This window comes from Bos indicus x Bos taurus, chromosome 7, assembly GCF_003369695.1.
Source record: "Bos indicus x Bos taurus breed Angus x Brahman F1 hybrid chromosome 7, Bos_hybrid_MaternalHap_v2.0, whole genome shotgun sequence".
Taxonomy (NCBI): Eukaryota; Metazoa; Chordata; class Mammalia; order Artiodactyla; family Bovidae; genus Bos; species Bos indicus x Bos taurus.
In genome coordinates this window covers 109,225,079-109,239,565 of record NC_040082.1, presented here as the reverse complement: position 1 = coordinate 109,239,565, position 14,487 = coordinate 109,225,079, and the positions used below count along the sequence as shown (strand labels likewise).

At 38.1% G+C, this 14,487-nt stretch overlaps 1 protein-coding gene across 4 annotated transcripts in view; it reads left to right on the top strand.

The window, feature by feature from the left end:
• RNF130 (ring finger protein 130) overlaps positions 1-14,487 on the top strand; it is a 185,122-nt gene that overhangs the window by 37,447 nt on the left and 133,188 nt on the right. For 3 of the 4 annotated variants that reach the window (XM_027548471.1, XM_027548470.1, XM_027548472.1), the window contains exon 2: positions 4,505-4,699. The exons of the other annotated variant lie outside the window; for it this stretch is intronic. In XM_027548471.1, the coding sequence (XP_027404272.1) occupies positions 4,505-4,699 (195 nt within the window). The remainder of the gene's footprint in view (positions 1-4,504; positions 4,700-14,487) is intronic. 4 annotated transcript variants of the gene reach the window in all.

The following is a 14,487-nucleotide window of genomic DNA, read 5'->3' as shown; positions in this document are numbered from 1 at the left end:
AGAATCTGTTCTTAGTGGGTGAGGATTCCTTAAGAGGATTTTTAATTTTCCCTTCAGTATGTTTCGTAAATTTTGCTCTTTTGTTGTACCCCTTGGTGTGTCTTTTCAGTCTTAGACTTTGTGACTTACTAGAGAACTGCTGTTCTTCTAAGTGGACAATGATACTGTCAAAATCAGAGAGAAAGAATGAAATCGAAGTGGTAGGTATTAGGAGCTAGGAAAATGGGGTGGAGGTGTGCTACTGGGTTGTGGATAGACTTCACACACATCTGTGCAGAAAATACCCATGTTTCATAGAAGACAAGCATACAGATCTCTAGGTATTCTTGAAAATTTTCCCAAGACAGTGAGGTTATCATAACACATTGACTAAATGCTTATATTTTTAAGCATGATAATTATCTATGAAACAGACATTATTACCGAAAGTAATATCTGTTTCAAAATTTCAGAGTTTGATGATTTTTTGTGTCTTTCAAAAGTTGACTATTAAAATCATGACATAGGGCTTCCCTGGTGGCTCAGAGTGTAAAAATACTGCCTGCAATGCAGGAGACCTGGGTCGGGAAGATTCCCTGGAAAAGGAAACGCCAACCCACTCCAGTATTCTTGCCTGGAGAATCTTATGGACATATGGACAGAGGAGCCTGGTGGGCTATAGTTCATGGGATCACAAAGAGTCAGACACGACTGAGAAACTTACACAAAATCATGACATAACCTTTTTTTCTCTCTGTTTGACTGAGAAAGGACTTAAGTTTCAGAGTGTAGAAACTGTTTCAGGAAAAGGTGAGTCATAGTTGTCAACAGTGTCAATCACGACAAATTGTGAAATCATCTGTCTCCCACTTTGTAGTAACAAATATGCTCTCATTGCTATTCATCACCAGGATAATAAAAGAATTTAGGGAAAGCTATTATTTAAGAGGGAATGATAGATGTAGCATTTCTCTGAAGTTAGTGACATCTCTACATTTTACGTTTTCTCTAAGTATTGTGAACATTTCATTTCTTTTGCTAAGCAGTGTGCTTCCAGGGCATAGACAGCAACCGTTTCCCCCCTGGTGTTGTCTTATTGTACACCTCATTTGTTTAATGTTTAATTTTTCATTGTTTATTTCCTTCTAGTGTTACCCATTTGTGCTGCGCTCCTTTCCTTCCCTCCCTCTCAGCCCTCAGAGTACTGGCAGTTCCAATTCCAGGAAGGCTAGGGCACACCGTTCTCTGGCACTGCATGTCTTCAGAATAAATGTTTATGACTTTCTTCCTCCTTCTGAACTGCCCTTCCCTTTTCATTTTAACCTGCTATAAAAGTAAGGATGAGAATGGAAAGAGCAGCCAGGGACAGCTTTTTAAGATAGGCAGAGTGCCAGAGATATAATTCCCGTGTTTGCAGAATCAAAAATTGATCAACTTCCCCTGACAAATTTAAATGTACTTGAAAAAACTTCCCTCCAAATCTAGGACAATGACCATGTAATTTATTGTCCCAGCGGATAGTTTCGGTGTCTTTGTGTATTTTGTTAGACAAGTAGCTATAATAAGTTAATATATGTATCCTAATGTGAAACTATAGAGACATATTTGCCCATCAATATAAATTAGATGAGGCTTTCCTGGTGACACAGCAGTAGAGAATCCACCTACAATGTGGAAGCCACAGAAGACGTGGGTTTGATCCCTGGGTGGAAAAGATTCCCTGGAGAAGGGCACGGCAGCCCACTCCAATATTCTTCCTTGGATAATCCCATGGACCGAGGAGCCTGGCAGGCTACAGTCCTTAGGGTCACACAGAGTTGGACACAACTGAAGTAGCTTAACACAGCACATAAATTACAGGAATATTTATTCTAGTTTCATGTTATTTTCCGTGATAGTTCAGTTGGTAAAGAATCCTCCTGCAGTGCAGGAGACCCTGGTTCCATTCCTGGGTTGGGAAGATCTGCTGGAAGCTACCCACTCCAATATTCTTGGACTTCCCTTGTGGCTCAGCTGGTAAAGAATTTGCCTGCAGTCTGGGAGACCTGAGTTCGATCCCTGGGTTGGGAAGATCCCCTGGAGAAGGGTAAGGCTACCTACTCCAGTATTCTGGCCTGGAGAATTCCATGGACTGTACAGTCCATGGGGTCGCAAAGAGTCAGACACAACTGAGCGACTTTCACTTCACATGTTACTTTAACTAATTTAAACTTTCATATGCAGACCTGAACTTTTCTAATTTTCTTTGACACTTACTGAGAAATTTGTTCAAGGATACTTGAATTTTAACAAGACTGTTAGTAACAGAACCGAAAGTTTGGCTTTCTCATTTATGCCAAGCAAAATCAGTCTCCTTGTGGTGATGATGGAGATAGGGATCAGGAGATAAGTAATGCAAAGAAATAGAGGAAGGCAACAGAATGGGAAAGACTGGAGATGTCGTCAAGAAAATTAGAGATACCAAAGGAACATTTCATGCAAAGATGGGCACAATAAAGGACAGAAATAGTATGGACCTAGCAGAAGCAGAAGATATTAAGAGGTGGCAAGAATACCCAGAAGATCTATACAAAAAAAAGATCTTCATGACCCAGATAACCACAATGGTGTGATCACTCACCTAAAGGCAGATGAAGTCAAGTGGGCCTTGGAAGCATCATTACCAACAAAGCTAGTGGAGGTGATGGAATTCCAGTTGAGCTATTTCAAATCCTAAAAGATGATGCTGTGAGAGTGTTGCACTCAATATACCAGCAAATTTGGAAAACTCAGCAGTGGCCACAGGATTGGAAAAGGTCTGATTTCATTTCAATCCCAAAGAAAGGCAATGCCAAAGAATGCTCAAACTACCACACAATTGCACTCATCTCACATGCTAGTAAAGTAATGCTCAAAATTCTCCAAGCCAGGCTTCAACAGTACGTGAACCGTGAACTTCCAGATGTTCAAGCTGGATTTAGAAAAGGCAGAGGAACCAGAGATCAAGTTGCCAACATCTGCTGGATCATCGAAAAAGCAAGAGAGTTCCCAGAAAAACATTTATTTCTCCTTTATTGACTGTGCCAAAGTCTTTGACTGTGTGGATCACAACAAACTGTGGAAAATTCTGAAAGAGATGGGAATACCAGACCACCTGACCTGCCTCTTGAGAAATTTGTATGCAGGTCAGGAAGCAACAGTTAGAACCAAACACGGAACAACAGACTGGTTCCAAATTGGGAAAGGAGTAGGTCAAGGCTGTATATTGTCACCCTGCTTATTTAACTTATATGCAGTGTACATCATGTGAAATGCTGGGCTGGATGAAGCACAAGCTGGAATCAAGATTGCTGGGAGAAATATCAATAACCTCAGATATGCAGATGACACCACCCTTCTGGCGGATAGTAAAGAGGAACTACAGAGCCTCTTGATCAAAGTGAAAGAGGAGAGTGAAAAAGTTGGCTTAAAATTCAACATTCAGAAAACTAAGATCATGGCATCTGACCCCATCATTTCATGGCAAACAGATGGGGAAACCGTGGAAACAATGACAGACTTTATTTTTTTGGGTTCCAAAATCACTGCAGATGGTGACTGCAGCCATGAAGTTAAAAGACGCTTGCTCCTTGGAAGAAAAGTTGTGACCAACCTAGACAGCGTATTAAAAAGCAGAGATATTACTTGGCTGACAAAGGTTCATCTAGTCAAAGCTATGATTTTTCCATTAGTCATGTATGAATGTGAGAGTTGGAGTATAAAGAAAGCTGAGCACAGAAGAATTGATGCTTTTGAACTGTGGTGTTGGAGAAGACTCTTGAGTCCCTTGGACTGCAAGTAGATCAAACCAGTCAATCCAAAAGGAAATCAGTCCTGAATATTCATGGGAAGGACTGATGCTGAAGCTGAAACTCTTGATAGTTTGGCCATCTGATGCAAAGAACTGACTTAATGGACAAGACCCTGATGCTGGGAAAGATTGAAGGCAGGAGGAGAAGGGGACGATAGAGGATGAGATGGTTGGATGGCATCACCAACTTGATGGATGTGAGTTTGAGCAAGCTCCTGGAGTTGGTGAGGGACAGGGAAGCCTGGCGTGCTGCAGTTCATGGCATGGCAAAGAGTCAGACAGGACTGAGCAACTGAACTGAACTGCGGTGAATGAGCAGAAGTCAGGGTAGATCCATCCCTTGGATTGCTGGGGGTTCTGTTTGTCATATCTTCCTCCTCTCTTCACCAACCTACATTAGATATGGTCAGTCTTTAATATTTTGTCAATCTGTGAAGTTAAACAGTCTTTCCCTTCTAATTTCCTTTACAGGTAACGTTTTAATGGAGCATCTCTCTCCCTGAACAGATATGGACTCGGATTCATTGCGTTGTCCTTTGTGGATGTATTTATAGCTCTGCTGGGAGCAAGCTGCTTGAAGTGCTGTGGTATCCAGGGAATAGTTAAGCACTTTGACGAAGACTTGATTGATTTTGTTTCCTTGAGGAAAAAGTTAATATCTCTGGTTGTTTTTTTTCCCTCTTCTCATCTGTCTAGTTGCTGATCATCTGGGCTGTGATCCTCAAACACGGTTCTTTGTCCCTCCTAACATCAAACAGTGGATTGCCTTGCTGCAGAGGGGAAATTGCACCTTTAAAGAGAAAATATCACGGGCTGCTTTCCACAATGCAGTTGCTGTAGTCATCTACAATAATAAATCCAAAGAGGAGCCAGTCACCATGACTCATCCAGGTAAACAAAAAAAGGAAGTTGTAGATTTTGTTTTCCCTCTGGCAAATTATTGCTTTATAGGAAGGCATTCTACCTCTTGCTGAAACCATATCATTTCCAACATAATTCTAGGATTATATTTTTCTTTGGTATTGCCATTTGTTTGTTGAGATACATTTTTTTTCTTTTAGTTGAACTTTTTCTTACATAACGACAGTAAAACACTGTGAGACTTGCACTCATTAAGGAACTGACTGTGACTGAATCCTTAGTCATTTCACATTTCACTTGATAACTTTGAAAAATAGTACCTTAGATTTAGAATCATTCATCCAGATTATGTCATGCCTTTTATCTTATCAAAATGAATGTTGAAACTAACTTAGTAATTACTTTAATTATAGTAGTAACCATATTTCTTCATTTCTGTGGAAACAGGATATTTCTAATGTGCTTGTTTTAATAACAATGGTGCAATTTATTGAGCACTGCTATATATATGGCAGGCACGATATAGCAGTGAATTTTTTGGTTTTTATTAGACTTTACTTTTTAAAGCAATTTTAGGTTCCCAGCAGAATCTGGACATTTTTCAGACTGGCTTTTTTCACTTAGTTATATGCATTTAGGTTTCCTCCATGTCTTTTCATGACTTGATAGCTCATTATTTTTGAGTGCTGAATATTCTGGTTTCTGGGTGTTCCACAGTTTATTTATCAAGTCACTTACTGAAGGACATCTTGGTTGCTTCCAGGTTTGAGCAGTTATGAGTGAAGCCACCATAAACATATGTGCAGGTTTTTGTGTGTGGACATAAGTTTTCAGTTCCCTTGGATAAATACTAAGGAGCCTGATTGCTGAGTTGTACAGTAAGAGGATAGTTTTGTAAGAAACCATCAAACTATTTTCCAGAGTGGCTGTACCACTTTATATATTTCCAGCAGCAGAAAATGAAAATTTCCTGTTACTCCACATCCTCACCAGCATTTCGTGCTGTCATTTTTTTTTTTTTTTTTCCTTCTTTTTGGTCATTGTAATAGGTTGTTTTAATTTGTGTTTCTCTGGTGACATGATGTAGAGGAGTCTCTTTTTTACGTATTTTCTTAGACAGTCATGGCCTCATCATGGCCATGTATGTTATAGGTACTCTCCCACTTACAGACCAAGAGATTGAAGCAAGCAAGGGCCAGCAGAAGAGAGGCTTAGACACAGGTGTTTTGGTGTTTACCTTTCAGTTTACCAATCTATTACAACTAGTTGAAACCTAGATAAAGTTTAATTCTGCACTTATAAAAAATGTTAAAGATGAATGACTTATTTAAAGAATTAACTCTTTAATCATAATTAATATTTGCATTATCAATTTTAGACAGTTGTCTTGCAAAGACCTCACCCTAATTTAAGATCATTGATCCTTTTGTGTATATCTTAATAGAATAACGCAGATTAATTTAAATTTTATTGCTCTAACTTGTTTTCTTCCCTTCAAATTAAGCATTTTAGAATTAAAATATATATATTTTTTCTTTCTCCAAAAGTAATTTGTGTTTATTGTAGGAAAATTGAAACTTTTTAAGGAAGGTGTAAATAAAATAGAATGTGTGATTTTCACTGTCAGAGATCACTAACACAGCATTGTAAATCAGTTATCCTCAAAAAAAAAATGACAGTGGTTTTTCTGCCTAGGTCTCAGAGCAGATGTCAGTTTGCTCTCATCAGCTGTATTAGAGGGAAGAAAAAACTTCGAAATTTTGGACCTAATCATTCCTTGCTGTTTTCTTCTTACTGAAAACACAAAGAAAAATGGATAGAGAGAAATTCAACTGAGCAGAATGTATTTTTCTTTTTATGTGATGTTATTTTACATATACAAAACCACTAGAGAGGTAGTGAGAATGAGAATCTTTTAAGTATGTAAAGATCTGGGGATTATAAGAGAGGGAATCAAGTTTGTCTTTTTTTTCTCCCTCAATGATTTTTTGTTTAAAAAGGGAGAGAATTCCTTCTAAATTAACATGGATTTTCCATCTGTGTTCCTTGAAATGTTAAGAGTATCCAGAAATGTTCCATAGATGACCCATGGAGGAAAAAAGGTAAATGATGAAATAAGTTTTAGAAAATGCTTGAAAAATATTTCAATTTTAGAAGCTCCTAATAAACATACTGAAGTCTCTGAGAAGTCTTTAAGACTTGTTTTAATTGATTAACCTGCAGTTTCCCAAGTTTATTGACCATGTAACTCTTTTATTACATTTTCGCTGATAAACAAATAAGGAAAATTAGATAGAGTTTGAGGATATATTCTTAGGATATAGAACTTTTGTAAGGCAAATGTAATATAAGAGCAATAAGAAATGGCTTTATAGTGCAAAACTATGGCTTTATGATACACAGAAAATTAGAAAGAACGTGAGACAATGCTTCAGAGAGAAATTTAGTACCGTCTAATACCATTAAAGAACTCAAACATTGTGATCCAGTAATGTCACATCTAGACAGATGCTCTGGGATACTCCTCAGATTTTGATGTATACGTGTATCCTCTGGGAATCTTGTTAAAATGGAGATTTTGATTGATAGGTCTGGAGTGTAGCCTGAGACTCTGTTTTTAAGAAGTTTATATGTGACACTAATGCCACTGGTCCACAGGTCTGGCTTTGAGAAATAGGTAAAGATAAGAAAGCTAGGTTTCCTTCTCAGATTTCTCACTGACTTCCTCCCCGTGATGTAGGCCACGTTGCCTCCTCTGTAGGAAGACCTCTTTGGTCTCTGAGTCTCTTTCTCTGGAAGGCCATGAGTCCTTGCTGTGGAGGACAGCAGCATAGACAATCTCTGTGCTCTGAGAACCATTGTTCTCCTGGCTCATTAGTGTGCACTGCTTCTCTCTCCTTCACAGAGCCCTTTCTTCCTGTTTCTGTGTAAGGTTCAAGGACCGTTCTGTCAGAGTAACTAGATACCCCTTGTATCTGTACCTGCAAAGATACCTGGAATATACCTGTAGTTCCACATCTCAAGGGGGAGATCCGTGTTTTAGCCCTCCCCTGCTCACATGTCAATTCTGTTATCCACCCTTCATTTGAGAAACAGCACTTTGTGCTGTGCATTGTAATATGAACTAATATGAACTGGTGAGAGTTGATAAAAAGAGCCCTGGGCCACACCCTCAGTGAGTTTACTGTCTGAGGCCCCTTCAGTCTTCATAGCATCTTTTTTGTAGCTCTGGACGGCACTGTCCTTTTGTTTTCTGTTGTTATCATGTGTATACTTGACTGGCGGTAGAGAGAAGACTGTGGGTTTCTTTAAGTTAAAGTTTGTGTCTTTTTATTTTCTGCAGTGGTTAGCAAAATATCTTGAACAAAATAAGTATGTGCTGCATTGAAATGATTTCATGAAGATATTTAGCTTTGTTAAGCTTTCATTTCATTTAAGGATATATTTTATAACTAATTTTAAAATTTCACATTGTTCAGTATTTCATTTTCTTGCCATGTTGACAATGTTTCAAGAGCTTATTCCTGTTTGTTCTAATGAATGCCCTTCATCTGGTGGCTGAAGGACATCTTTTCTGGCACAGTGTCCATGACATCATTGACAGGAAAGACCGCTCAATTTGTGGTTTTATTTGTTACCTCTACTTGGCAGAATAAGTTCTTTGTAATGTAGTTAACAAATATGTGGTAGTATAAAGGGGAAGTTATGGGCACTTGCATAGTTTAAAATAATGCACATTTGTATAAAAGTTAAGGATTTATTTTCCTGGTTTTTAAAAATTAATATAGACTTTATTGCTTAACAGTCATAAATTGTGTCAAATTGTTGTCAAGTCAGAGAGCTCTTTGATAGTTTTATTTGTATGTCTGTAAGAATCTGTGAGCATTTTTTCATTTTAATAGGAAGATGAGGTAATTTAGGTAAACGTTTAACCAAATAATTTACTTTTCTATCTTTATGTCAATTAGCAGTATCGAATGCTTCTTTAGTGTTCCTTTAACTGGTTGAATAGAATCAATCAAATAGCTCTTTACCTTTTCTGCATCATATTCTCTTTTTTAAAAAAGATATATAGCTCTATATTATCTAGCAATGAATAGAAAAAAATTACTCTGTAAAATATAGAATATTCTCTTTGTGAATAGGAAAAAAATCACACCTTGTGAAAACAAGTAAAGATAAATCACAAATACATTGTAAAATATCTTTAAATATCCATAATTTGGGCCACTTAATGTAAATCTATTCCTTTATTCTAAAAGCCCATCAAGAAAATAAATAATAGTCATACTGTTGCTTTAACTGTTTAGTTTTTAGGGTCTAATTGAATATGAATTTAATTACTTCAGAACAGATTGAGTTTACATTTTAAATATTCTCTTTGTGAATAGGAAAAAAATCACACCTTGTGAAAACAAGTAAAGATAAATCACAAATACATTGTAAAATATCTTTAAATATCCATAATTTGGGTCACTTAATGTAAATCTATTCCTTTATTCTAAAAGCCCATCAAGAAAATAAATAATAGTCATACTGTTGCTTTAACTGTTTAGTTTTTAGGGTCTAATTGAATATGAATTTAATTACTTCAGAACAGATTGAGTTTGCATTTTAAATTCTACTATACTCTTAATTGTGTCTGTGGCCTGAGTTTGCAAATATCTCTTCTGTGTCTTCCATATGATCCATACACTTTTTTCAGAAATTCATGATTATCAAGAAAAATTTTAAACTAATATGTAAGCAGTAGCTTTTGAAAAAGAACAACTTTTAAAAAATGACTGCTGATGATTGTTTTAAAACATTCCTGTAAGCTCTGAACTTGCCCTTTATTTCCCTGGAAGTGGAGAGCCCCTCCCTCTGCTAGATACTTATGACAATTTATCTTCTAGTATTGCTAATTCAGACACTGCAGGCTCAGTATCCTGAGTAAATTGATTGGACTCATCACTTGACTTGTGATTTTATCTTGCTTGTACTTATCCTTTCCTCTCCAGCAGTAGAAGAGGAGGAAGCTGAAATAATGTAAACGATCTGCGTGGGGTTTAGAATACTAGCTTAGAAATCAGTTTCACAGGTTACAGGACAGAAGGCATTTTTTACTTGTTAGCTGTTCATATGACGGTGACCTGGATTTACAGGGACAAGCTCAGAGCTAGTGCCGCAGGCACAGCTGCTAAGGAAAATGGTGCAGCCTTGCTCCATGTGTTAGAGGACTGGTAAAGATTAATTGATACCTTACAATGCTCCTCAGTTCGGATTTTTCAGGAGGTAGGATACTGAAAATTCTTGGCTCTGTAGAACTGTCCTTTGTATTTACAGAGTGTTTAGCCTCCCAGGCACATGCCTACTAAATGCCCAAAGTACCCCTCCATAGTTTTAACTGTAAAATCCTTCCCCAGAGTTTGTAGATGGACTCTCCCTAGGAGGGCTTTTCTGCCCTTGTAAGACTTACTGTCAAACTCTTAAGTCTGTAGAGCCTTTGGAGGAGGAATGAAAAGAAGTCAGTTGTTGGTGAGGGTCAGTTCAGTTCAGTTCAGTTGTTCAGTCGTGTCCGACTCTTTGTGACCCCAATGGGAACAAAAAAACTGATGAAGGGAAAAGTGATAGACTTTTATATTATTTACTCATATGTTGCATTTCTGGTGTTCTTTTTTCCTTTGTATAGTCAGAGATATCTAATGTCATTTCCCTTTCAGTCTAGATAATGTTTTAAATCATTTCTTGCAGCACAGATCTGCTGTGACAAATTCTCTCATCATTCATTTACCCTAAAGTGTTTTCTTCTGCTGTCATTTTTTAAGGACATAGATGTAGAATTCTGGGTTTAAGCACTTTAAAAGTGTTGTTTCTTTGTTTTCTAGTCACTGTTTTTTTTTCCAGATAAGTTCCATTTTATGGCATGACTCTTTAAAATAAACCTTTTAGAACAGATTTACATTCACAGAAAAATTGCAAAGATAGTACAGATAATTCCCATAGACACTGTGCCCAGTTTCTCTTATTATTAACATATTACATTAGCATGGTACATTTGTTGCACTTAATGAACCAATATTGGCATGTTATTATTAACAATTATTAATTGTTCATTAATAATTACTGAATCAATATTGGTATATTGCATGCATGTGTGTGTTAAGTCACTTCAGTCCTGTCCCATCCTTGGTGACCCCATGGACTGTAGCCCACCAGGCTCATCTGTCCATGGTATTCTCCAGGCAAGAATACTAGAGTAGGTTGCCCTGCCCTTCTCGAGGGGATCTTCCTGACCCAGGGATCAAACCCATGTCTCTTATGTCTCCTGCAGGCAGATTCTTTACCCACTAAGCCACCAGGGAAACTTTTGGTATGTTATTATTAACTAAAGTCCATATTTTATTCAGTTAGGCTTATCCTTGGGCTTCCCTTGTGGCTCAGCTGGTAAAGAATCTGCCTGCAATGTAGGAGACCTGGGTTCGATCCCTGGGCTGGGAAGATCCCCTGGAGAAGGGAAAGGCTACCCACTCCAGTATTCTGTCCTGGAGAATGCAATGGACAGAGGAGTCTGGGAGGCTACAGTCTAGTCCATGGGGTCGCAAGAGCTGGACATGACTGAGCGACTTTCACTACACTTCCAATTTTATTCCAGTTTCTTTAGTTTTTATCTGATGTCCTTTGGAGTTCCAGGATCCCATCCAGGATATTACATTACTTTTGGTCATTATATCTGCTAGGCTTCTCTTGGCTATGACAGTTTTTTAGGACTCCTGTTCGGGTATTTTGTGTAATGTCCTTCAGTGGGATTTGTTTGCTTTTTCTTCATGATTAGACTGAGGATAAAGGTTTGAGGGAGGAAGGCCGCAGGGGTAAGGTGTCATACTCATCGCCTGTCATGCTGTACCAGTGTGAGTGATCACTGTTGGTGTTGCCTTGACTACCTGGCTGTTGATCAGGCTTCTCCATCATAGCGTTCCTCTTTCCCTCTTCTGTACAGCGCTCTGTAGGAGGCCACTGTGCACAGCCCACACTTCAGGCGCTGGGGGTTAGGCTTCCCCTCCTTAGGGCAGAGTATCACATATTTACTTGGAATTATTCCATATGATGGTTTGTCTCTTTTCTGTTGATCTATTCAGTCATTTATATGTATCAGAATGGACTTACGGATATTTATTTTGTACTTTGTATTACAATACAATATTTCTTGGCTTATTTTTTGTTCACATTCCAACTTTGGCCATTGGGAGCTCTTTCAGTTGACTCTTGTGTCCTTTGACATGCTTCCATTACTATGAGTGTTGGGGTTTTTTTTGTTTTGTGTTTTGAGCATTTTCTTCTTTTCTGGTGCTTTAAGATGCTCCAGGTTCATCTTGTATATATTTCCTTTCCCATTCCTAGAATCAAGGATTTCTCCAAGGAACCCTAGTTTCCATTTATTGGAAAATAATACTAGAAATCAAGCTCTGGGTATTAGATGTCCTTGTTACTATTAAGGTTTTATTGTTTCTGGACCTTCTCAGTTGACAGAGAAAGGAAATATATATATGTGTATACTAATATCTGTATATGCACATAACTAAATATTTCTATATATAACCATTTGTATCTGTATTAAACTAAGAATGAGTTCATACTTAGGTTTCCAACTTTAATCCATTATATTACATGGATCCTTGTGGTTTTCTCCCTTTGCTTATCTGTAAACTCCCACTCCAAAAGTGAGAAACCTGACTGACACCAACCACCATCCATTTTCTTCAGTTCACTGAGCTCTCAGACTTAGAAGTTTTTAAACATAAAAAGCATATTGTAAGGCCTTTGGAGTGCTGGTGCTTGGTATAAAAGCTATCATAAGTTTTCTTCTCAATTTAAATATTCCCTGGTTGGAATGCCTGTGGACTTAACTTTTCTTTCTCCGCTCATTAAAATTTTTTTTTTTATCAAAAACTTGTACCTAATCAAATTTGCAAGCTTTTGCACAGCAAAGGAAACCATAAACAAAATGAAAAGACAGCCTACAGACTGGGAGAAGATATTTGCAAGTGGTACAACTGACAAGGGCTTACTTTCCAAAATATACAAACAGCTCATATAGTTCAATAACAGAAAAGCAAACAACCCAATAAAAAAATGGGCAGAAGACCTAAATAGAAAGTTCTCCAAAGAAAACATAACAGGTGACCTATAAACAAATGAAAAGATGCTGATCATCACTTATTATTAGAGAAATGCAAAGCAAAACTATAATGAGTTCACCTCACATGGGTCAGAATTCAGTTCAGTCCAGTTGCTCAGTCGTGTCTGACTCTTTGCTACCCCATGAATCACAGCATGCCAGGCCTCCCTGTCCATCACCAACTCCCGGAGTTCACTCAAACTCACGTCCGTTGAGTCCGTGATGCCATCCAGCCATCTCATCCTCTGTCGTCCCCTTCTCCTCCTGCCCCCAATCCCTCCCAGCATTAGAGTCTTTTCCAATGAGTCAAGTCTTTGCATGAGGTGGCCAAAGTACTGGAGTTTCAGCTTTAGCATCATTCCTTCCAAAGAATATCCAGGACTGATCTCCTTTACGATGGACTGGTTGGATCTCCTTGCAGTCCAAGGGACTCTCAAGAGTCTTCTCCAACACCACAGTTCAAAAGCATCAATTCTTTGGCACTCAGCTTTCTTCACAGTCCCACTCTCACATCCATACATGACCACTGGAAAAACCATAACCTTGACTAGACGGACTTTTGTTGGCAAAGGAATGTCTCTGCTTTTGAATATGCTATCTAGGTTGGTCATAACTTTCCTTCTAAGGAGTAAGCATCTTTTAATCTCATGGCTGCAATCACCATCTGCAGTGATTTTGGAGCCCCCAAAATAAAGTCATACACTGTTTCCCCATCTATTTGCCATGAAGTGATGGGACCAGATGCCATGATCTTCATTTTCTGAATGTTGAGCTTTAAGCCAACTTTTTCACTCTCCTCTTTCACTTTCATCAAGAGGCTTTTTAGTTCCTCTTCACTTTCTGCCATAAGGGTGGTGTCATCTGCATATCTGAGGTTACTGATATTTCTCCTGGCAATCTTGATTCCAGCTTTAGAAAGTCCACAATTATCAGACATTGAACCTTCAGATTTCCAATTATTTCTGTCTTTACAAAATTCTCTTAATAGAAAAAAATTTCGATTTCTTGGAGGATTATAAAAGGCACCTGAAACAGTTCTTTGCTCAAAGAGAAAAAGTTTTGGAAAATGAAATTTTGAAGTTGCCTGAAAAGTGGCAGAAGGTAGTGGAACAAAACAGTGAAAACACTGTTCAATAAAGTTCTCAGTGGAAATGAAAAATATGTCTTTTATTTTTCCTTAAAAACCAAAGGAACTCTTTGGCCAACCCAATACGGTGGAATATTACTTAGCCATAAAAAAGAATGAAATAATGCCATTTGCAGCAACATTGATGAACCTAGAGATTATCATACTAAGTAAAGTAAGTCAGAAAGAGAAAGACAAACACCATTTGTTATCACTTACGTGTGGAGTCTAAAATATGGCACATATGAACATATCTACAAAACAGATCAGAGAGAGAGAACAGACTTGTGGTTGCCAAGGGACAAGGGATGTGTAGGAGGGAAAGATGGGGAGCTTAGGATTAGGAGGTGCAAACTAATACATAGGACGTGTAGGAGGGAAAGACGGGGAGCTTAGGATTAGGAGGTGCAAACTAATAGGATGTGTAGGAGGGAAAGATGGGGAGCTTAGGTTTAGGAGGTTCAAACTAATACATAGGACAGATAAACAACAGGGTCCGACTGTATAGCATGGGGAACTGTATTCAGTACCCTG